Source organism: Colossoma macropomum, unplaced genomic scaffold (assembly GCF_904425465.1).
Source record: "Colossoma macropomum unplaced genomic scaffold, Colossoma_macropomum, whole genome shotgun sequence".
NCBI classification, from domain to species: Eukaryota; Metazoa; Chordata; class Actinopteri; order Characiformes; family Serrasalmidae; genus Colossoma; species Colossoma macropomum.
The window spans coordinates 33,634,146-33,660,096 of NW_023494791.1; the positions used below are offsets into that span (position 1 = coordinate 33,634,146).

The window sequence follows — 25,951 nt, forward strand, 5'->3', positions numbered from 1 at the left end:
CAGCGAAAGCGTGATTTGCGTCACTTCCACCAAAAACAAGAAACGTCAAACGCGACGACGACACTGCTTTTTATTATTTATTTGTGTTATTATTATTTTCTGTGTTTTTTTTAAATGAACATAATTTGTATATCGGCCTTGAAATAATGATTTCTGACTTTCACTCGCAGGCTCAATTTTTTAAATAAAAAATAACTGAAATGACACTGATAAGAGTGTGAGTAGGCGGGCTTTATGAGGAGGAGAGCTGAACAGAGAGAGCTGCTGAGCGGTGGAGGAGATTAAAACTGATCCTGGAGTCTGTCTCATCGGTCGCACCGCTGTTTTTGGAGCTTTTCGAGCAGAAATGATTACTTCATTTGACCACCAAGAGTGAAGGACATTTCGCACCATCAGCTGCTGTCAATTATTGTTAATTTCGTCGCGGCGGCGGTGAAAATAAGTCCATAAAAACACAGGTGGGTAGGTTCAGTTACTAAAACTACGACGAGGATTAATGCCAGCTGCATCAACCAATAGCGGCGCTTATTGTTGTGATTGAGTTGCGGTGTAGCCAATCGTTTGTGAGCAAGGGCAGGACTTGTACGGCAATCTAACGTGATGAGGGATGTCGATTAGGTGTTGCTTCGAAACCATCAACAGAACAAAAATCTCTATAGATATTGGTTGAACCCTAAATGTAAAGTAATTTTTGACCCACAGTCAAATTAGTAGCAATAATTTTCTTTGATATTCTGTTAATAACATATGATTGGATGAACGTCAAAGCACTTACGTAATGATGAGCAATATGTGCAAATTTAAACAAAGCAGCTAGAGGCCAGTGAATAAAGAGGAATTTCCATTCACAGACTGAATACAGATAGATCACTGTGATTGGACTCGATAGAAAAAAAAAGCTGCAGGTGTACCTTAATTCGCCTGAGTGATTCAGTGGAAAACGCTGGAGCTGCATCAGGCTGAGTCAGTATTTACAGTCAACCTAGGCAACACAAGACTTCAGTGCAACAGAGACACATTCAGGGATTTATTTCAGAAGAGCGAAATGACAGCATTGAATGTTTAATATCTGGGGTACCATTCATAGTTCTGAATTCTCAGTGGCATAAGGAACCACGCCTAATATCTAGACTAAATTGTCTGGTTACTGTAACAGACAGAGCTCTGAATGATTTTCTGAATTCATAACATACGACTAAGTGTCTAGATAGATAGATAGATAGATAGATAGAGTTGCAGGCAAAAGTTTGGGTGCCCCTGGCCAGATTTGTTGATTTTTCTAAGTGAAAATATGTGCACATCAATTCTCTTTGTAGAGAATGTGCACATATTTTCACCTAGAAAATTCAGCACATTTGAACACACAATTACTGTTCTATTTATTTGCTGAACAACGCTGTCTGTAAACAACTGACTCTGTAAGTGTCCCTAGGATGAAGCATTTCCACATCAAACTACTACGAATGCTTTTCTTTACATCTCATTTAATTATGTAGAATATATATTTTTTTAATTGGTAGAGTAACCCTTTAATGTATTGGGTGAAATATCACACCATAAATGGGCCTTTTTTATGGCATATTTTAGATTTTATGTCTTATTTTTTTTCTAATATGTTAAATATTGTCACTGAAAATGTCAGTGCCAGATGTTCCCTGTAGAGGGTGTGTTAACTTATTTTCACTTTCACTCAAAATCGAGCATATTAACTCGAGGGGGTATATTCAAACTTTTGCCTGCAAATGTATATCCGCATGGGCTGATAGTTGATGATGCATTTATTGTACTCTAGTTATGTGACACTGGGCTACTAAAATAGCTGCATTTTATTCATTTAACTATATTTATAATCCTAAAGAACTAATCCTATGTTTTTCATAATACTAATCCAGGTAAACTTAGTCCCAAATTCTACATTTCTGTAGAACGTATGTAGTACTGTACTGTAAGTACTGTAGCTTATTTAGCATAGGCTGCTGTGTTCTGAGTAGTTTAATAGTCAGCTGCCTTGCTATTAAGTGTAAAATGTGTTTCTCTTACGCTTTCCTGAACTATTCCTAGTCAGACCAGCCACACTCTACCAGCCTGTTTCTTTTTAGGTCAGAGAATGTTGTGGAGCGAGTTAAATGGCATTTTACTGTCTCAGGATTGAGTGAACACACTCAGTCACTCACTCACACTGAATGCAAGACAGTTGAGAACATGTGAGAAGTTCTTGCACAGTGCTGTGTCTGACTTTGCAGCACAGTAAGTCAGCTAGGAACAATTCAGAAGAGCCATTAGCAGAGGGGAAAAAAGCATGACTTTCAGACGGGTTTTTAGAAAAGAAGTCCCTCTAAGGAATCCAGATAGTGGCCAATAAAAAGTCTTAATGCGTATCACTGAGAGGGGATTAGTGCCGCTGCGTTGAAGTCGGGCTTTAGCCCCCATAACTGGGAGGCAAAAATGTTAGCTTCACACTGACATTAACAGGGCGATCCAAGGATTTAGCCTTATTGCTGAGCTGTCTGATGAAGGAAGGTTTAGCTGGCTATAAATGGAAGCACTAATGTGCAGTGCTAAATAGATCATTCCCATTTTGTTTTATACGAACAGTAGGCAGAAGAATGACAGCCTGTATGCATAAAGTTATCAGGGCAAGAGATTATACGCTGTGCTAAAACGCTAAAGTAATGGCTTTAGGCCACTAAAAAGCAGGTCAGGAGTTTTTCATGGAGTGTTCTGTTTCATGGACTGTTTGAATAGAGGTAGCAGTCGTGTAGGGACTCATAATGGGGTCATGCAGTTCCCCTGCTGTTCTGCCCCATACAAGTGATACATCCAGATTTGGTTTTTTTTTTTTCTTTTTCAAATAGTCAAGAGACGGATTGGGTGCAAAGCTTCATAAATAAAGCTTTTTGTGTAGAGCATGAAAGGCAAGGCAGAGTAACATAATATCCAATAATACCTTTTTTTAACAGAAGCAACAGCTGACTCCTGCATGCTAGGGGCATAGGGCTGTGCAACGAAATACAGGACTTTTATGATATGTTCCAAATTATTTCAGTATCAAAAAATTCAATGGCTTTCAATACTAAATTTCAATACCTAATCAGTTGATCTTATCTACATCAGTGAAAAAAAAAGCATGCTTCTGTAAAATAAAATAAGCATGCTTCTTTCAAAATCTAGAGTGCTGGCTGTCGAAATTACATTCCACATGTGCTTCTTGAGTAGTATGCGATCCGTTGCAGTCAGTCAGCGTTTGTTAAGGAAGTCAAATTATTATTATTATTGTTATTATTGTTATTATTATTATTATTATTAGTTTAATTGGTATTGAAACATTTTAAACAGTACTCAACGCTTCAGTGTATACCTTAAATCTTTGACCTCCAATAATTCAAGTCAAGTAATAATTACAGTACATTAGGATAAGGGGTGTGATGATCCACTTAGCCCACGATTTACGATACTGGGTTTGAGATTCAGTATTCTCACAATAGGATGAACAAAATTTGCATGAAGGGAATAGGGACGCGAACAAATTCTTTCAACTGACTGTTATCGTTATTAGTCTATGATTAAACGTTAAACGACAAAACCTAAAATCATGGACATACTTTCTTGAAGGAAATGATAACTATATTTCATATTGATGCACAACTTAATAATGACACCAGAGCTGGGAGGCAGAGGGAGTGCTGGAGTGAGTTGTTGATTGGTGGTAATTGTTTGCAAACAACAAAGAATTCATTAGTTAGCATAATTAATAGAAAATCAATTATCCACAATGCAGATTGACAGCTGTCCAAAGTTTTTTAAGCAAATATTTGCCGATACTGTTATGATTCTGAAATCACTGTGCATTCCTAAATATTTTGATTTTATAACTATTCGAAAACATACACTGAATGTGACTGGAGGGACTAGTTGAATAGAGACCATAAAATTATACAAAAAGATTTTTTTTTAATAATCTGACATTTTTTTTTGACCAAAAAGTGAGCATATGCAAATATTATTATAATCTCTTATAATTGATTCAAGCATTCCAAAATCAATGTAGCTGAATCTCCACCTGCAGCATGATTAAGCTCCGGTTGCACATGCACAGAGTGCTGTTTAAGTGTCTTGTGCTGACTGTGAGTGTTGTGCTGCTTCTACAGGACTGCAGATGGGTCAGGGATTGTGGAGGGTGGTGAGGAACCAGCAGCTGCAGCAGGAGTACAGCGAGCAGTGCTTCCTCCAGCGCGAGCGCCGACGCAGGATGGGCCCACTACTGGCCGAGCCACAGCCGCGTCGGACGCCACAGTGCCAGGTCCCCGGCTCAGACATCGGCCAGCTGCTGCGCGCCCGCAAGGGCAAAGAGCAGCAGGGCTTCATCGACCTGGAGATGCTGCCACCCGAGCTCAGCATCACCATCCTGTCATACCTGAACGCCACTGACCTTTGCCTGGCCTCCTGCGTGTGGCAAGACCTTGGCAACGACGAGTATCTGTGGCAGGGGTCAGTGATGGACAAAGCTTACCTTTTTGGAATGTGATAAAATTGCTGTGTGTGTAATACATTTTCGATTTATCAGATTTATCAGAAAATTTTAACTACTTAAAAGAATAGTTTGGCGAAAAATTACATTCATATAATTTTTCACTTTACCCAAGTATCGTTGATCAGCCAAGACATGTTTGACAGCTGAAGTTTGCTTCTTTAGTTATGCACTGGAGCTATGAAGCTAACAAGTTATGGATGGTTATACCCCACCAATTAGCATGGTGGTAACTCTGTGTCTAAATCATCACACGTGTGCCTCGAACTGTGTTGAGTTGTTAAGTAATCTCAAATAGACTTGCTTACAGGGGTTCTGACACTGAATGACATACTGTTATCTATAAAAAATAGATTTTTGATGCAGTCTCAGTATCTGACATCTGTTATACATCAAGCTGACCTCAACTGTCAGGATTTTGTCAGGTACATTCTGTTTGGTTATACACTCTTCCAACGCAAAACAAACTTCTGCCAGCAGTTGCCAGCAGATAGAGTTGCAGGATTAGAAAAAAAAATTTAAATGTGAATTTCAGAGCATCACATCTTTACAAGTAACTCAAGAACTTTCTTTGAAGCATTTTGTAAAGCAAGATATTTTGCAGTGTGTAAAGCTTTTTACCCCACGGTTGTGGTTTTGTGGTAGCACTGTTTTTAAAACTCATCTACCCCTATGCGTCACACAAAAACATTGGTCTGTGATTTGTCGTTTTGAAAGTCAGTCAAATGGTCCTTTCCTGTCAAGATTGGCTACACAATAATGAAAAACCCAGTATAACAAGTGTAATGTTACATGCTAAAGAATGACATAAAACCCCTTTTTCTTCACACATTAATAAGCAACAAACTTTCTACACCCTTCAAGTTCCCTTTTAGTTATTATATTTGTCCCTCAGGGCCATAATGAGTAAAGTTTATGGTATTAAGTTTTGCCCTTTGTGTGAGTGTTACGAGCTGATTTGTTCTTCTTTGTGCTCAACCTTTACTTTAAATCTGTTTTGTCCTATGAGAGTAAAAATGGAAACCCTCTTAAAGTGAGAATCTGTGCAAACACTGCATAGTGCGGCACACAGAATGTCTTCATGATGCTTCTTGCACTTGGCACACGTCTAGAAACACACTGGCTTTGTGTGCACGCCACAGTGCAAACACTGCACTGATTAACATAGCAGTGACTGCAGTTTATCAGAGTTATTGAAGCTGTTCGTGCTCATGTTTAGTTTGTCTTGGGGCAGCCCTGTTTGTGGTTCACTGTTTGTAGGCTTATCACAGGATGGCAAAATTCATTTTATGAGAGAACATCATACTGGTATTCACTTTTGAACTGGTAAACCTCAAACCTTTAGTAGTTCCTAAATAAGGCTTCACTTTAAGGGGTTAACCAAAACTAATATAGCAATTAATGTTAAAAGTATAAAGAGTATTAATTCTTGTTAGCATATTTGATAACATAGCTAACAACGTATGAATTCATTCGTCATATTGCTAAAGTCCCTGAGTCACTTTTCAGTGATTATTCTAGGTGTATATCTTTTTATCTAGTAGTAGATCTTTTTAGTAGTATTGAATGACATTATCTACTGTATTATAGAATAGATTTTGTCAATGTGGAAACATTGACACCTTGAAAGCATTCTGATATATTTCCTCAGTTTTAGTTTAATGGCTTGATGACATCCAGAAGTAGTTTTGTGGTTTTTTTTGTTTTTTTTTTGTTGTTTTTGTTTTTTTTTTCCCCTTCTCTCTAAAACACTGAGGCCTGTGCTGTGTTTCTAAACGCTGTCTCTCTGTGACCTCCAGGCTGTGCAAGTCCACTTGGGGTCACTGTTCCATATACAACAGGAGGCTTCCTCCTGGTTTCTCCTACAGAAAGCTCTACATGCAACTAGATGAAGGAAGTTTGACGTTCAACGCTAACCCTCAGGAGGTGAAAAGAGCTAACAGCTCCTTTCTCACGCTCGTACACACTGCTGCTGTTTTATGCTAGGCTAAGCGGCTGAATGTAGACGCTGCTGTGTTTTGGTTAATGATGAGGGGGTAGTCGGACCTGCATGCGCTTTAGTGTTTTTGTCTGTCTCATTAGCTGCATTATCACAGCTTTAGGCCTCCACTTAAAGGACATATGATAGCTGTGCTCTGGCCCAATTTGCAATTTGGCACTGAATATCTCTCTCTCTCTCTCTCTGTCTCTGTCTCTGTCTCTGTCTCTGTCTCTCTCTCTCTCTCTCTCTCTCTCTCTCTCTCTCTCTCTGTCTCTGTCTCTCTCTCTCTCTCTCTCTCTCTCTCTCTCTCTCTCTCACGACCTGTTTCATGGGTGCTCTTTCTGCAGGGTATCACTTACCTCATGTCCAAAGGCATTCTTGTGGACCACCCGAAGGAAATTGCCAAGTTCATATTCTACACCAGAATGCTGAATTGGAAGATGCTACGGATTTACCTTGATGAACGGTTTGTTACATTTTTAGACCGATTGAAAGTGAAAGGTCATGTTTTCTGCTTTTTCATGAGCTCCTACAGATTTTCATGAGCTCCTGCAGATTTTTTTTCATTTGATAGACGCATCACACATTTCGAACAATTTTCGAGAAGTTATTTTGATTTTTAATTTGGTTTACCGGACTACTAGTAGCTACATTTCCTGCTTACATTGCTTGTAGCTACATTGCCTGCTTTCTGCACAAATTGCAAGCAGTAAAATGCATAAAAAACAGTTTACATTTTCCTAGCAGCTAGTTTCTAACTGACTTTTAGTGATGGAAATGCTTTACGTATTGATGTCATTCACTGTCAATTTTGGTTTATCATGTTTCTTTTTTAATGTATTTTGCAATTTGTATACATTTGGCTTCCCTTACTTTCCTGACTCACAGATTTATTTATTTATTTGTTTTAATTTTAGATTCATTTTTTTTTCTATCAAACCGTTATGCAAGGCGTCACATTACTCTGCCATATAAAGCTGTTTGAGCACTATTCATTTAGAAAGGCTGTAGTCTTTTCTGGACATTTCTCTCTGCAAGAGCTGAAAAATGGCAGCTGTAACTGTCCACCCTGCTGTCTGTGTTTGTTTGTGTTTTTTGTAAAAGCCATGTGAGGGGAAAATATGCCACATGACACCAAATCTATGCATAAATGCATTCTTTTTCACAAAACAAAGTGTGGGTTTTCCAGTGTAGGTTTTTGCAACATTTCTAGTATCGACAGTTTTTTTTTTCTGCCCGAGAGCAGAATGTTTTGTCTACATTAATAAAATACTACCAACAAATTATATTTCCATAGCCTGTGTTGACAGACATTTTAAAGTGTTTTCAAAAAAAAATCCTTTGGATGGAAATGTACATGTAATGTTTTCTCAAGGGTTGTTAGTAAAGGCAATGGTTCTATAATGGGACCATAAACACTCTAACAACCATTTGAATGCATAAATGCTTCTTTGTATGATATGAAATGGTTTTTCTCTATCATGGAAAGACCAGCTATATATGGCTCTTTAAAAAGTATTTTAAAAATGATTCTGTGTAGCATAAAAAAGGGACTCATCATTGTTACGAGTCAAAGAACCCCTTTTGAATACTATATATAACCCTTTCTTGTTATCAGTGTAGCTACTGAAATGAGATTAGTCATTGTGGTGTAGTTAGCCCAGTGACAGTCCTCTACTAGCTTTTATTTTATTATTTATTGGTCAAAATCAAGTCATTTTTATATAGCACATTTAAAAAAACAGCCAACGCTGGCCATAGTGCTGCTCAGTAGGCCGACTACAGCAAATGAAGCATAGATATAGATAGTACATAGATATCAGGAAGACCACATTGGCGGAAAATTAAATACACAAAAGAATAATGGCACATGTTTTGAATAAAGTATTTCTTTAATATAGTTAGTTATTAGTTAATACTATGTTAATAATGATGTTTTTCTTTTGACAATGGTCTTTTAAACCCTAAAGACGTGATGTGCTGGACGAGCTGGTCACACTACATAACTTCAGTAACCAGTTCCTGCCCAATGCGCTGAGAGATTTCTTCAGACACATTCACGCCCCAGAGGAGCGAGGGGAGTACCTGGAGACCCTCATTACGAAGTTCTCCCACCGATTCTGCGCCTGCAACCCTACGCTGGTCAGGGACGTGGGCCTGACTCCAGGTGAGTGCTGAGCAAAAGTGCTTTCTGCAAGTCAGCTGCATTGGTTGTGCAATGTTAGAAGCGATTTATAATGGATTATAATAATATTCAGTAACATTCATATGCAAATTATTTCCTGTTGTCTAGATTCCACTATGTAAATACTTCCTCCAGGCACATTAGTGTATCTCATTTTTGTTTGTTTTTGTTTAAATAATACTGAATTGTGCCAAAATCATGTAAAATTCAAGATTTCATGATGCTCTGAATTGTTTCCTAAAGAATCAGAACCAAATAGACTCATTGTGAAGTTAGAACCAAGTCCAGATACTTCTCAGCAGACCAATGGGTTTGTTGCTGAAACTCTAGGCTGATGCTGCCTTCTCATTCCTTTTGGATAAAAACTTTTGGATAAGTGCCCAGCTTCTCTAAATATCTTGTTAGGGCTGTTCCTGGGGGGCATGCTTATATCACAGGAAAACACTTTCATGGGATTGCAGTTGACCATTTCTCTTTTAAATGGCCCAAAGAAAGAATTGTTTGGTCAGACTTACTTAGATCACTGGCTAACATTAGTTGATTAACTAGCCTGATCTATTTTGCTGTTTTCCTCATAGTAGGTACATAAGCAGTGACTACTAAACAAAAGTTACATTCAGAAAAATAAAGAATTACCTGGCATTGACCACTGAAACCATCCTTTCCCCCGTCATGATGAAAGGGTAAAGGTCGGTAACAAGTTGTAAACTCTGGAATCAAAATGCTTTCCACTTGTAATTATGACTTTTATGTCATCAACCTGTACTTATAATAATTCTGATGGCACATGAAGACAACATAAACTGCAGGCCTGTTGCAGAAAGACCGATTTGCATCCACAGTGCGTAATCAGTGTGGTTTGAGCGGCTGGTAGTGGCTGCAGCGCTGTGAGACTGCTGGTGGTACTAACACTGTCACTGGCCTCCAAATCCACACTTAAGCCCAGAGGCTTAAAGTGTTAGCAGAGCAGGGCAGCGCTCCAGCCAGCTGAGAGCAGGACGCTGCTGGAGCAGCTGACCCAGTGCCTTCTGCTGCCTGCCCCGAGTGTACAGTGATTCATTATGAACGAGCAAGCTGGATTTATTCCTACTGTGGCCCTTGTTGCCTTACACAACAAATATGGCTGCTAAAAAAATAAAAATACGAAGATGGCTGTTTAAAATGTTTCTCATTTTGAACATGTTTTCAAAGTATTTATTGCCATCTGAATGGATTTTAAAGCTTTTATGGAAAAAATCGAGGTCCCACAGTTGGATAGTCTCCTATACATTATGTACACATGTTCAAATTGTTAATAAACTGTATGGGGAAAGTAGAATCCTAAAGCAGATTTCTAATGATTCTTTTCACCAAATGTCTCCGTAATTTAATGGCTGAGATGTAAACAAAGTCATTCAGAATGGTTTGATGTGAAATACACCATTCTTGAAAATTTACATACTCAGATTTCTTTACAGTGGTGGTGACAGGAACCAGGTGTTGCAGTGTCTACACAATATATATCCATTTTATGTACCATCCAAAACCACCAGTGAACATACACATGCCTTTTAAGTGTTTCTGTGTAATGTTGATAAAGGTAAAACAGTGGATAATCTGAAAAATATCTCTCTGCATGGATTTGAAAATAAGTTTTAGGTCAAAAGCTTATTGAAAACTATCATAAAACAATATCTCGGGCATCAGGCAGCATATTTGCAACCAAAAAGAGGAGTATTAAACTATTTATACATCTGGTTCCTTTCACCACCATTGTGAACAGTTTCTCTAGAACAAAGTATTTTGCATCAAACTACTCTCAATTATATTGTTTACATCTTAACCATTTAATTATGCTAAAAATTTGAAACATCTGTGGAATTTCCCTTTAACAGAGATAGAATTGGGAAAGATTAGAACCAGGGCTAGGTTTAGGAGCAGTATAAATGTAAGGGTGTATAGGTGTTTAGTTAAGTAGAATTTACATGTAAGTTAAGCATCTACAGTAGGCTATTCAAACAAAGTGTTAACAAAATCAAATTTACACAAATTTCCACACAGAGTAAAGGGCTGCAGGAGCATGATATGTTATTTGATGCTGTATGACATGGTGGGCGATATGGCAAAAATGTAATATCGCAATGCTACAAAAAAATTTTCACAACAAACGATATGCCACAAATATTTATTTTTTCAGACATCTGATCAGCTGGAAAAGAGAAAAAGGAACCAGTAGAGCTACATTTAAAAAAAATATATTATCAAAAACTATGAATATAATGATTTGCTCAATATTTGGCATACTGCTTTGCACTAAATACAGTTAAACAGGACTAATTTTGCTCTATTCATAATGAAATAAGCAGTTGGTCAGTGTTCTGCAAGTACTGACAATATCCATGATATGTTCAGAAAAACATATTATATTGTGATATAATTTGTCATTTATAATCAAAAATTGTCATATTGCCCAACCCTAGTATGACATTTGATGTATAATTACTGATTATTTATTTCTATTATAATATAGAGAGGAAAAAATGAGTGCAAGAGTGGCTTGTGCAAAAGTGATGGCACATTTTATTTTTTATGTTTTATTTTTTCTAATGTGTTAAACTCAAATGTATGCTAATAAATACAAATTACGCACCAAAATTAGCAGAAAATTTTAAAAGTGTTCCCTTTAGAGAATGTGTTGACTTATAGTTATATATTATATTATATTATATATAGTTTCACTTAGAAACTCAATAAAATATGTAATTTGACTGGAGGTGTTCAAACATTTGCACATGATAGTAAAAATAGCAGCAATATATATTGGGCCTATATATATCTTTTTATTTTAACAATGAACATTTTGGTGTGTTTTTTGTTTTTTTAATATAGTGCATGGCAGAGAGAAATAAAATGGCTACAATAACATTGTAGACATTGCAACGCCTGGTTCCCATCACCACCACTGTAATAGACATTCAAGCTATTAAGTCTCTCAACAATGTACTCATTCTCATCAAGCCACTCTAAATGACTTTGTTTACATCCTAGCAATTGAACTATGCAGACATTTTGAAAAATCGGTGGAATTCCTCTCTAAAGTAGACGAGTAGACATTAAACTCATTTAAATAAGCAGTCTGTAATGGAGATTCTCACAAACAACCAAAAAACCTGTGTGTTTTGCAGATGCGGTGTACGTGCTGTGCTACTCACTCATCCTGCTGTCCATCGACCTCAGCAGTCCGCACGTGAAGAACAAGATGTCCAAGCGAGAGTTCATCCGCAACACCCGCAGGGCGGCGCAGAACATCAGTGAGGATTTTGTGGGTCACCTCTACGACAACATCTATCTGATCGGCCACGTGGCCGCCTAACCCAACTGCACACGCGTACGGGCTGGCCTCGCTTGGGAAACGCAGCAGGCCAATAAAACACTCAGCCACGGCACTGATACGCATTCTGCTCTATGGCTAAAGCAGGGGGTCAGGGGATGGCCAGTCATCCTAACACTGTGTTTTAGAAGTGATGATTAGGACATGCAGTGCAGCGTCTTACAGTAGCGGAGTTTTAGGGAAAGGCAGATGACAACAACAAAAAAAAAAAAATACCATGGGATGCTATAAGCAGCCTAAAGCTTACTGAGAAAGGTAGCAACACAGTTAACCCCTTAAACTGCAGGCTTATTGTTCAGTTATTAAAGGAAAACTTCAGAGGTTTTTAACCTGTTCTCAGTCTGCTGCTTCTGTTGCATACAATTGATGGACATTATATTCCTGTACTTAGAAAAGAACAGAAAAGCCTTATTATAGAAGCCAGTGGGCAGGTTTTTAATCCGACCCATTCTGCATTGGTCACAGTCTTGTGCAGTACAATTGTGTGTGGAAATTTGGGTGCCCCTGGTCAAATGACTTTTGTTATTTTTCTAAGTGAAAATAAGTGCACATCTTCTACAGAGAACACACATTTTACCACACAATTTTTCTTTGCTGAATTTAACATGCTGGAAAAAAACATCGCACATTTTTCGTTTTACATTTTTTTTTCAATATGTTAAACAAGAAGAAATTGCACTAAAACATCAACAAAACATGTCTTTTGACTGGGGGGAGTACAAACTTTAGCACACCACTGTGTGTTTTCCTTTCTAAGTACGGGAGAAATGGTCCACCTTATTGTCTGCTATTGTCCGTTATTGTATGTGCTGCGGAGATCATGTTAAAAAATGCTGAATTATTCCTTTAATCCTTAAAGCCTTATTATTCACTAACTGGAATTGGAATTAATATGTAAGTGGTGTAGTTATGAGAGTCGGGGGTCCACATACAGGCCTTTGCAGTATAAGGGGTTAATCAAAACCACCTACAGCTTAACCATGCAGAGCCCTGTAGCCACACAAAGTGTTCAGTACAGTGGAGTCAGTCAAAGCTAAACGTAACAGCGTCATTATGAATTGTAATTCAAATATAGCATAAGCATCCATGTATACTCGAAACGTCCATTTGAGTTAAGTGGCCTGCTTCGTAGCTGTCACGACTATTACATGAATGTTAATGTTTTGTCCGTTTCTAAAGTCTACTTGAGAGGAGGTTGTTTTTCCACTCAAGGCTCTTTTCCTTCCTTTATGGTTGTGGATCTCAAAACAGCCATAAAAAAAACCAGCCTGTTCTGGATGTGGAAATGTAGGTGCTTAGAAAAAAAGAGCTTTGCTATAATTATAATGAAGATACACTAACAAATATTCTTGGCTCAGTCTTTAAACAGCTTGTTTCAGCACATACTCCAATACAGTAATAGTCAGCATAATATGAGATAACTTTAGAGTATAGTGAGCCGTCTGTAGAAGAAGCGAGGTATGGTTTAACCCCTTAAACTCTGGTTGTTTATCTTAAGACTTGTTATTCTGTGACTGCCATGAATTATTCATTAAGTACTATTAAGCTAATACGGTTGTGTGCAAAAGTTTTAGCACCCTGATCAATACTGTTTTGTGGATTTTTAGCACGCATCTTCTACAGAGAACATACCTCTGCACATTTTAATGCACAATTACTGTTTATTTAAAAATATGCTAAAATATGGTGCCTGTGCTCTGCTGCACAACTATAAAGCCTGAAATAGTAATTTGGGGGCCTCGGAACGAAGGTTTGGCTTGATCTCAAAATCAGTATTATACTGATGAAGATGAGGACAATGGCGGATAATAGTTCACTTACAGCTTCAGAAGACATGTTCTTCACAGGGTTTTGACCGAGTTTTCTTTGAATACTCTTTCAGCCTGCTCACAATTGTCAGATTCATCCACTCGGGGAAGGGGAAAGAGGCACAACCAATGTTATAAAACATTCGTCCACATGCTGCGTGCATTTCCTCCATAGAGGTCTCCAAATCACCAAAACTTACAACTTTTGTCTACGACTGTATGTAAGTTGTGTAGTTATGAAAGTGAAGAAGGCCGACTGTTCTTCAGCGTTTCAGGGGTTAAATCTTGGATATTGATGTGAAGATTTATGTATGTGCGTAACTTAAACATTCCTAAGTGGCACAAAATGTCCACTGAAAGTTTTCTTTGTAGGGTTGTCCTGCTGCTTAATCCCTGCTTTAATTTTATGGCCTGTTTTTCGCTGTAGTCATGTGTGCTGCCTTTTATCATCCCACTACCTGAGTATATACCTGTAGTCGCAGTGTAGCTGGCTGCAGTCTGCCTGTATATGATCTGTAAATGTTTGTTAAAACTCACCCAGCTGCCACCAATGACCAGCCAACCCCTGATCTCTTTCACTGCTTCCACCTGTAGTATGCTAACACGAACAAGACTCTTTCATTGTTATTGTTTATTTTTATTTTTTTTTTTAGGTTGATCAAGAGAGCACTTTAACCCAAGTTTTTCATTATTATTATTATTATTATTATTATTATTCCCTTTTACTTCTGTTGCTATGTTGGTGTGCAGTTAATGCATATCTGAAGGATGTTTTTCGCCTCTTCATATCTTTAGGATTTCCACAATAGTGCCATTAGCAAAAGCTACAGTGAGTAAACTGACGTATACAAATGAGTAATGACAATATTCAACAGCTCTGCATACAGTTTAAATTAATATGAATTGTTTTATTTGCACATCATGTACATATTTAAGTATAGAGATTTATATACATAAATTTATTTTTAAATATTTTAGCTAAACTTTTTGATTTCTCCTTTTTCCTTCCTTATTTGATAGGGTGAATTCTCTTTTTGCACTTACGAATTTTTGCCAGGTCACAGTAATATAAGCGTGCAGCCTCTAATGTCCACGGTCTTTCTGACATTACTGTCATACAAAATCAATAACGATGTAATGTAAACAAAGAACAATGTGTCGTCCCACATTTTCTATTTCCATCTGCATTTCCATTTTACTGTCGGCCTGAGTCTTCAGAACGGCAGCCTTTCAGGAAATGACAAACACTTCAGGGTTCTCCAATTCTTTGGCATAATTAATATTAATTCTGATTATTATCAGTGCACAATTGATTTGTTTAGCTTTTGGAGCTATAAGAGCAAAAAGGGGACAGTTTGCTCTCAGTATAGTAAAAAAAAACATAATAATCCGTCAAAAATAGAGATTTCTTGTGACAGCAGATACAATCATGTGCAAAAGTTTGGGTGCCACTGGTTAAATCACATTTTGTTGTATTTCTGAGGAAAAATAAGTTAACACATTCCCTACAGAACACACCTATAGTTACTGTTTATTAGCTGTATTGAACATATTGGGGAGAAGAAATTAAACATAAAATGGCCTGTGCAGAAGTAATAGCACATTTTATATTTCATTTTTTCCAAAAATGTTAAGCTAAGCAAATTGATAGAAATTGTGAATGTGCTATATAGAAGGACATGTTAGCTTATTTTCACTTAAACTACACATGTCATTTGACCAGGAGTGTTCAAATTCTGCACATGACTGTATACTGCATAATTATACTGTAAAATGAACAGTTAGGTTTAATCAAGCCTCTTTAACAGTAAATTCACAGAGACAGAAGTTAATTGTTTAAGACAGGTTTGTGAATGGCAACACTGGACTAAAAAACTTCTAGATTGTATAAAAAAATAAAACTTTAAAAGCACTGAGCATTGTCCTGTGCATTTCTTATGGTGATTGTAAGTGTGTTCTTACATGTACTTACATTTCTTCAAATAGAAATCTTTGAAGCTTTATTCACTTAACAGAAGACAAAGTTCTTTATAATGTTGCTGTTGGAACAAAACCATGTATCTCCAAAATAATAACTGGCATCATCCATTTGCATATTGTTTTACTTGTTTTAGTTATCTTAGTGTTGTCTTCTCCCGGCCTACCTCCCACAAACCTTTTTATAATTTAAATATGATGGACATCGTAGATGCAGACAAATAGGAAATGTTCCAAGGGAGTTACCCATTTTACATGTGCCATCTTAGTGCTGCAATGCTTTTGAGAAATCCATGACTGATTAAATAAGAATGTTATTCAAAGTTAAAAGTTATTAATCGGCAGCGAACATGTGTAACCGTGACATCAGACCTGATATTCTTACATTTTTCCAAGTGCAGAGGTCAAGTCAAAGTTTATTCATATAGTGCTTTTTACAACAGGTGTTGTCGCAAAGAAGCTTTACAGAAAAATTCGGGTCCAAGCCCCCATGAGCAAGCCAATAGCGACAGTGGCAAGGAAAAACTCCCTAAGAACAAGAAACCTTGAGAGGAACCAAGACTCAAAAGGGGAACCCATCCTCCTCTGGTGTGTAAAGTATTCTGAAAATAATGACTAAGTAAACTGTAGTAAACTATACAACTGCTGTGAAACTTCTCAATCCCTCCAATATCTATCAGCATAGGAACTGAGGATTGTACTTTTCTTATCTTTTTAGATCCCTTTCATCTAAAATGAAATGCTAAAGCTCCAAAGTTAGAGGTGTGACCAGTCACAAAGCAGTGCTGATGCTGTCACCAGCGTAACAGATCTGAACCCAGAAGGAATTAACAACTAAATGTTCATGAGCAAAGCATACATCCATTTCTTCTTTGATATTAAACTATCATTTGAAAAGTACAAATCCATTAAAATATTACTTGAGTACATGTAACTGAGTAAGTGTAGCTAGTTACTGCGAACCTCTGCTGATGTGAAATCTGGCCTTATTCATCACTCAGACACTCAGAAAATAGAGCCGTAGACATTTGGACGTCACCCACTGAAGGCTGACAGAGAGCAGAAAGCAGCAGCAGTAGTCACAAAGATTTAACAGAAAGGATTAAGCTCCATCTTATCAACAGAACATTGTCAATTATCCTGAACACAGTGCTGAAGACTGGAAACACAGTTTGGCACAGTTTCCATGTTTCCTGCGTCCAGAGTTACTGAGATCAGGACAAAATGCAAAAAAAAATGAAAACGCATTACATTTTAACACCAGTCTGCAAAACGCATGTGAATTTGAAAAATGTCAAATTTCCTTTGAGAAAACAATATGTATTCACACACACACACGCTGACTCGTTTGGATTCACTAATATCATTCATATAAAACCAGTTTTGTTGCAGATGTAAGTTTAGAAATGGTTCCTGATGCTTCTAATCTACAACTTCATAGGTAACTAGTATGAAGCTATAAAAATGAAGAAATGTTAGATCTGTCCAGAATAATTAACAGAGCTCAGACTAGATGATTCTACACTAACTGAGAAAGATACTTAACTTTGTGAATGTAGGTATAATAGGAATAATATCTAGAATGAAATTCTAATAAAGTTAATATCCAGAATGCATCGTATCTTAAAAGTAATAATCAAATATTCGACAGATTGCTTATGGAGAAATGACTATAAATAGATAATTATAATATACTATTTACCATTTAATAAGTTTTTGAAATATTGAATAAAACTTTTTAAAATGCCTTCTGGTGTTCAGCTTACAGTACTTCAGTCTACACTCTGTAAGTTCTTACTGAATAAAATAACAGTGATTATTAATGTGACAAGTGAATCCAAACTTTTGAGCTACTACCTACTACCTGCTACCTGATATGATGAGAGTACATATCTATGTCCATATCTAATTCATTTAAATTTCCTTTCTTCAAAGGTGAAGTTAAAGCTGAGGCACTATGGAGAACATGGAGAATATGTGCAAAAAATATATTTTGTACCATTTTGTAATTTTATTTTTATTTTGTTTGAATTAAAAATATATGCCAATATCTGCACATATTTAGATGAAATGTATGTAACAGTGTCCATTTTTAACATTTACATAGATGCCAATAATACATGAAAATATATTACAAACTTTAAGATACACTAAGACATATTTTGAGAATAGAAGGAAAATTATTCCTTTGAATATGGATAGTAGAATATGTGGTCATTAGTGAGGAGCTGGACTTCATACTGGACGCTGGACGTCATCATACTGCAACTTTACTGATTTTTATGGAGAGTGGAAGGGTTGGTGCTTTTGGGCAATTTAAAGCAAATGTTCGTTTTCAACAAAATAACAGTGTTATAGGACTGATAGTCAAAACATTAACTGTTTTAGAAACTGAGCATTTTTGAAGCAATTGTGGAAGAATTGTTTATTGAATCCATTTCATTAAACAGAAAAGCTTATTTAGCGTACTCTAAACCAAGGAAATGTAATCTTTGCATTACAGACTGTTTAGAGCTCAGTTCTTTGAAGCTCATTGCGTAGCGTCTCTTCACTAACTGTAATATAATACGGCTCTGTATGGAAAGTAAAGACTGTGTCGGGGTTACAGAGGACACGCCCCTCCTTCCTCTACATTCTGCTGTCTTTAGGTTCCCTCACTCCAACTGTAGAATGCAGGAAACCATTTTTTGTTTGTTGGTTTGTTTATTTGCTTACATGTATAATCCAGTTATAGTGTACATATTGGAATAATGCAGTAGCTGCAGAAAATACAGCAGCATGAAGATCTGCACTAGAACATTTAGTTTGACAGTTTGACTCCTTAAAAGGCCAGGTCCGACTTTTATTACACACTTCTATAGCCTAGAAATAACTCTGCCAGATCGCATTGTTTTCTGTGTAGTTACTGAATAATAAGCCTGAGATTTTCAGGGATTGATAAGGACTTTTATATGTGCAAATGCATTACACTGAGAGACATTCTTAAAAATGTAGGATACACAAATTTCTCACTTTTCCTCTTTTGGTTTCAGCAGTGCATTTCAGGTCCATTATTTTGTTTAAATTAAAAATATATGCCAATATCTGCACATATTTAGATGAAATGTATGTAACAGTGTCCATTTTTAACATTTACATAGATGCCAATAATACATGAAAATATATTACAAACTTTAAGATACACTAAGACATATTTTGAGAATAGAAGGAAAATTATTCCTTTGAATATGGATAGTAGAATATGTGGTCATTAGTGTTGAGGAGCTGGACTTCATACTGGACGCTGGACATTATAATCCAGGTTTCAATATATGCAACGTAACCCAGCAGCTCACTGACTTTTATTAAAGCTAAATAAAAGTTTTTAACACTGTACAGCTACTCAAGTGCAAAATGTATTAGATAATTTTGGATGGTCTCAGAATTTATTTTTTTTTTTGGTAAGGTTTCCTTCAGCCTGGAAAGACACGGGGAAAATTGTTCTCAGAAGAAAGGCGAATTAAACCTTTGACACTGAGTATTTTGGGAAAATATTGAAGCCTTGAACTTGAGATAGCAATAACCAATGATAATGATTCAATAAGTAGTTAATATCATTGATTATAATATTTAATATTATATATTGCTATAGTATATAATATTATAGCCATATATGTATGTGTAGGTGTATATATATATATATATATATATATATATATATATATATATATACACACGGATAGATAGATGGGTGTGTGTTTGTGTGTATCAAAATTTCCTGTAATCCTGTAACTATTAGTATCTGCAAGATGGTACATTGATTTTATTCCTGCTATTGTTTATAGTCTAAGACTTATTATTGCTTATTCTCTCTCTTGTGTATCTGTTTGGTGTGACTGAGTATCAAAGGTTTGTGGCTTAAAGCTTGTTTATGTGAGGTGCCATTGCATTAAGAGCCCAGTTTTGGCTCTAATTTGCCATGATTGATGAAGTCCTTATGGGCAGTATGACTGCATTTCGTCAAAACAAAGACCTGACCAGCACTGAGGCACACTGAGTCTGAAAGACGCCTGGACCGGCCTCCAGTGGACAGGACACCGACACGTAAAGTGTTTCAGACAGATTAAAAAAAAATCGGAAAGTTTCATATTATTTTAAATTCAATTATTTTTATTATGAGGAGCTTTTCATCATTGCAACATACAATCATATTTGTGAATACAGTCTATTAATAATATTGATATTGAAACAAAAGAAAACATACAATTGAAAAATACACCACAAGGTTTGATTTACAAACTGAAAATATATTGACAAAAATTGCAGTTGAATTTTATGTTGAAGTAATAAGGTCTACATATACATTACCATTCGAAAGATTGTTGTCTTTTTTTTTGAATAACACATATAGGGGAGATGGAAGTACATTGCTGTTGTCGTAACAAAACCTTGTATCTCTAAAGTGATAACTTTAGAGATGATACAGGAGAAGGAAAAAACTTACTTCACTTTTAATGTAAGTCAGTGGAACCAGAATTCTTTCCAAGTCGTTTTGGGCCATTTCTTTTGGTTCATTCATCATGATATTTACACACAATGTAAAGGCCATCAGGTATTTTCAAATTATGTCAAAAACTGAAAAACAAAAATGGAGATACAAGGTTATACATATATACATATATACATATATAGCGATATACAGCACACAGTACACAGTATTTTAGGTGTTTATTCAATATTTCACACCCAGAAGTTATAAAATGCTAAATAGTATAATACTGTATTTATCTATTTATAGTCATTTTTGATATGACATTTGCTTCGAGATTTGATTACCACTTTTTAAATACGACCCATTCTGGAAATTAATTTTGTTAGAACTGAATATGAATCATAGTATAACTTCTTTCTTGATGTTGTACAGCTTTCTCAGTCATTGTAGAGTCATCTACAGCTCTGTTCATCATTCTGCATACATTTAACATTTCTTGCTTTTTACAGCTTCCTACTCTATAGTTGAAATGAATGAAATCATATTAGCATTGTTTTATACATGTATCTGCAACAAAACTAGTTTTATATTCATGAAAACAGTGCCTCCAAACTTTTGAGTGTAAATACACATACTGACTGTACTGGATTGACTGGTGTGTTGTATATAGGTATAATTGCATGTCATTTCATGTAATGATTTTTTTTATACTAACAGTCCAGATGCTGTAATTACAGTGTGGATTAAAACACAGGATAGTCACTACAACCATTAAAGGTGACTACAACCATTCACACACACAAACAGACGGGTGAACTGACACACCACTGTTCCATTTGCACACATGCAGCTTTGATTACACCTGGATCTAAACCACAGCAACACATAAACATAGAGGAAAACACACAGAGGAGAACAACTATGCATGAATTTATTCAGTTGTTTGTTCAATGTGTTTGTTCATTTATTTATTTATGTGAAAGATTCACCATGAGAGTTTCTTTCCAAGAATAAGTGCATCTGTGGTTTTATTGGATTTTTTCTCACGCAATTCAGCCTCGGGCTCAAATGTCAAGCAGATGTCAAAGAAATGAAGAACCGCAGTGGCTAAGCCACACATGTAATAACCCCTTTAATATCCAAATCATTTAGTGATTGGGTTCTGGGGTCTTATTTTTTTAATAGTGGGAAATATCTAGGATGTTTAAAGCCAATGTGTCTTTGATGTCAGTATATGGAGATGGAGAGAGGGAGGGTGGCAGACAAACTGGAGACAAAAAGCCGCAGTGTGTATGTGTGTGTTTGCCTATCCCTGTATTTTATGCATGTATGCGTGCATATGTATATGTATATATGTATTTGTATGTATGTGTGTGTGTGTGTGTGTGTGTGTGTGTGCGTAATATGTGTGCACATCTACATATGCACTTTTGTGCATATATATATGCATATACACTCACATATAAACCACACATCTAAATGCATAAAAACAAAAATTATGTATGTGTGTGTGTGTGTGTGTGTTCTTTGTTCAGGTTTTATGACGTGTTTTAGGTTACCCTGCATTTCGTCTCCAATCATTGTGAGTAACTCAGTCTGAGCTCTAATGTTTATTGGATAACGGGGGCCTTTACGCTCCACTCCACATTATCTGCACCAACCCACAACATCGAACCCACCGAACCCTTCAGAAACACCAGCATCCAACTCCACCGGAGCAGCACTACTTGTACAGGACACTAATGTAGATGAAGCTTTCATGGTTTTAGACTGTGGGATGGTGCAGTGCAGACAGTAATCATATATTCACATAGGATAACTTAACAATAGAAGTAAAAACATTCTTAACCTTTAATGTAATTTCATGTGAGGAGTCATTCTGGACCATTGCTATCGGTCTATTCATTACAATGAAGTTTTGACCTGACAGCAACAATTTATACATACAAAAATATATAACACACAAACATATATTCATACACATATACATCAACAAACATGTACACACACAAGCATATATACATATACATATACATATACATATACATATACATATATACATTTACAAATACAGACACGTCTACATACATTCAGCACTGTGCAAAAGTTTTAGGCACCTGAAAAAATTCAATGTAAAATCTATTTCACATGACAGTAACCATCTTTTTGTCAAGAAAAAAGGCTAATATTAGAATAAATACGGATTACATACATATTAATGTGTTCGTCTAACCATTTACAAAACTCTCCTTGAGGCCCAGCATTATAGTAATTATCTTGGTCATTAAATTAAATCAGGTGTGCTGCTTAACAAATCAGTGCGATGGGTGGCAAGGTCGAAGAGAAATCTGGAACCAAATCTGTGTTCTTCTAAACAACTTGCTGGTGTATTTATAATTTGAATGCCATGATTGTAATGATTATTATGATTATAATGTACTTTCGCACATGTATGCATATACACACACTAATATATATATATATATATATATATATATATATATATATATATATATATATATATATATATATATATATATACACACACTAATATATATATATATACATATATATATACTTTTTAAACTCTTTTTTACTCTTTTTTTCAATGATATTTTTTCATTTATTTCCTTGAGATGCTATGACATTTATTTCTTTATAGCAGCAAAATGAAAGTTTTATTGAGATCGGGAATGGATGTTTTATTGAGATAACAGTTGTTATGTTGTGATAATGGCATACGTATCATGAGATTTTGACAAAACAACATTAGTTGTGTTGTGATTAAGATATAAATGACTTAAGATCTCAAGAAAACTAATGAAAATAACTCATCACAGAAACCTGTGAATATTCCATGACAAATAAATCAATAGAAACATACCAAAAGGTAAAAAATCTTTGCAATAATATACATCCAAATTTAAGTTTGCATCTCCTGTAAAGATCCTATTTTTTAGATCAGAGATTGACAGTGATAAATACATATGCGTGGTGCAGGGCAGGTACGGGCTGGTAGAGCTGCTGTGGGCTGGTAGAGTGTCTTGGTAAGGTTTCTGATGGCCTGTTTAGCCTGGTGTCCTGCCCCATCAGGCGGCTATAACGCAGACTGTGCCCCTGTTTAGAGGGCTGTTTCCTGCACCCCCCCACCCACCCAAACAGCGCCTAAAGGGAGAGACACCCACCCAAAAACATCAAGAATTCAACCAGTGAGGGATTATTTAGCTTTCCTCACTTCCTCAGCCATACATCATCATTATAAAAGTTCAATGAATTAATTTGCTGGTCTCGTCTGGTACCTTTACAGGCAATCAATACATCCAGATTTTTCCACCTCAAGATATTTGGTCATTTTCTTCACGTGCGTCTACATTCGGCATCCCTTGGGGTATTTTGGTTGTCCTTTGATTTGTGGCGGACAAATGCAACTTTTTCATAATAAAGGATTTTGGCTTTATGTTCTAATAACTTAAATTGTTCTTTGTATGGTGTAAGGGTAAGTGTTGTAACTATAGAAGAACGCTTTTTGGTGCTATGTAGAGCCATTTTCTAAAGGGTTCTATATTAACCCATACACAACACATTCTCCATCAAGCTGAAGAACCATTTTACCAAACAAAGAACCATTTAAGCGAAGTTACTAAAGAAACCTCAAAGAACCATCTATTGCACAACTTAATTGTATATATTTTATATCTATATTTCACAAAATGTTGAAAAATGGATTTTATTTGAAGGCCACTTAGACTTCAAGGCTATTTAGCCTACCTAGTGGGATCTGTTTTTTTTTCAGTAACAATATTTGCACTGCTTTGTGAATGGCACATCTTTGACTTTGGAGCTTTAGCATGTTTATTTGGGACTAAAAGAGTCCCAAAAATAACTCAATAGGGCTGTACAATGTTCAGTTCCGATACTAATAGATGCTGGATGTTCTTTGAAGTTCCACTGCAGCTCTAACAGTTACTCAATATCAGTTCCTTGATACTGATACCTTTACTTCTGATATTGGAATTTTTGTGCAAGTTGTTTTGCTTTAACCCAAGCATCAGTACTTTTTACTTGAGTATTGATTAGGATACTCTACTCACCTCAGTAGAAGATGACAGAAATATTCAAATGGGCATTGAAAAGGACTTTAAAACACCTTTTCTTTCAAAAGCTAGCTCAAATATTCTAGCTTTATTCTAGCTAGTTCTAGCTTTGTAAAAGATGGAGTTAAATATTGCTGTAAAGGCTGCTGTGTTGGAGTAGCTGCAGTTTGTCTGTGACACAATGTGTGATATATGATGGAGTATAGGAGGGGGATACTGTATCAGAGTAAAGATGGGCTGGGAGGCAGATGATGGAATGTTTCATTGTTTGTGAGCACACAACACAAGGTTAAATCTAAAACAACAGTGAGCTGCTTCCTCACTGGTAGTGATGTATTTGTGTGTGTGTGTGTGTGTGTGTGTGTGTGTGTGTGTGTGTGTGTGTATGTATGTATGTATGTATTAATCTCTTAGTGGGAACCAAATGCCCTCAGGATGATGAAAACATTTATGCATCACCATGACCACCAAACCTTGTCTGTGTGAGTGTGTGTGTATATGTACATACATACATACATACATACATACATACACACACATGTCAGGTGTGCTGATGAACTTTTTGATAATAACAAGTTAGTGTTATGTTTACTGTATTAGTGTTTATTTGCATCTATTTTTATGATTTGTAGTGATTTAACAACACACTTACTGCCCAGATAAAAAAGTTTTAAATAATGTATTTAGGTGCCTAAAACTTTTGCACAGTACTCTATATACACACATATAGAGCGTATGTATGAGCCCATGTCCTGTCATTATATTAAAACAACCTTGTGTGTGTGTATGTATAAATAGACATCTGTGTTATGAACAGCCTGTTCTTCTAACTGTATCCTCTCTGTGTCTTACAGCTCCCAGCAGGTGTGTGGCAGCTGGGGGAACCTGTGTGTGGAAGAGCCTGCCAGGGGCACCAAGCACACCCCAACACTCATTCACTGACTGTCAGAAAGGAGGCCATCAATCCATCTCTAAATTCTCGTCATCCAGTCTGAATCTTCCCTGACTGCACGCCAGCCGGAGCAGCCAGTCTAGAGCTTTCCTCCATTCACTCTCTTCAGTCAGTGTACTGAAGAGGCGTAATGTGGGAGCGCTCTGGTGTGCCAAAATAAACAGCTAGACAACTCTGTGGCCTATTTTTCCCCTCTGTTGGTTTTCTTTGGCGAGCGTGCAGCACTGTCTGTGAGCTTAAGTGCTGGAGATGTGTTTTATTGCATGTTTGGGCCTGGGGCTGTATCTCTACCCTCTATTAAAATTGCTAATTGTCTCATTTCTGCAGTGTCCAGAAACCAATTGACCCCTTAATGTGCACAGACATCCACATCTTAAAGCATACTATTCAGTGTCCACATAAAAACAATGCAAAATCATTGACTTATTGTTACACTGTAGGAGTAAGAAACAGACATCTGGACTAACTGACAGGTCTGTGAATGATAACGGGTTAAAAAAGCTTTTCTAAGCTGTAAAATAGAAGAACTTTGATCCTCAGCTTGGGCTTTCCAGCACAGTGTCTCTAAACCACTTTACCACTCGT

The 25,951-nt window shown here is 36.5% G+C and overlaps 1 protein-coding gene across 1 annotated transcript; it reads left to right on the forward strand.

The window, feature by feature from the left end:
* The first annotated feature begins 45 nt into the window (after nucleotides 1-45).
* On the forward strand, nucleotides 46-12,277 carry fbxo8 (F-box protein 8). The gene is made up of 6 exons (XM_036574895.1): nucleotides 46-458; nucleotides 4,149-4,488; nucleotides 6,328-6,454; nucleotides 6,857-6,975; nucleotides 8,480-8,676; nucleotides 11,859-12,277. Exons 2-6 carry the CDS (start codon nucleotides 4,157-4,159, stop codon nucleotides 12,044-12,046), a joined length of 963 nt encoding a protein of 320 aa, XP_036430788.1. The 5' UTR covers nucleotides 46-458; nucleotides 4,149-4,156; the 3' UTR covers nucleotides 12,047-12,277.
* The last annotated feature ends 13,674 nt before the right edge of the window (nucleotides 12,278-25,951 follow it).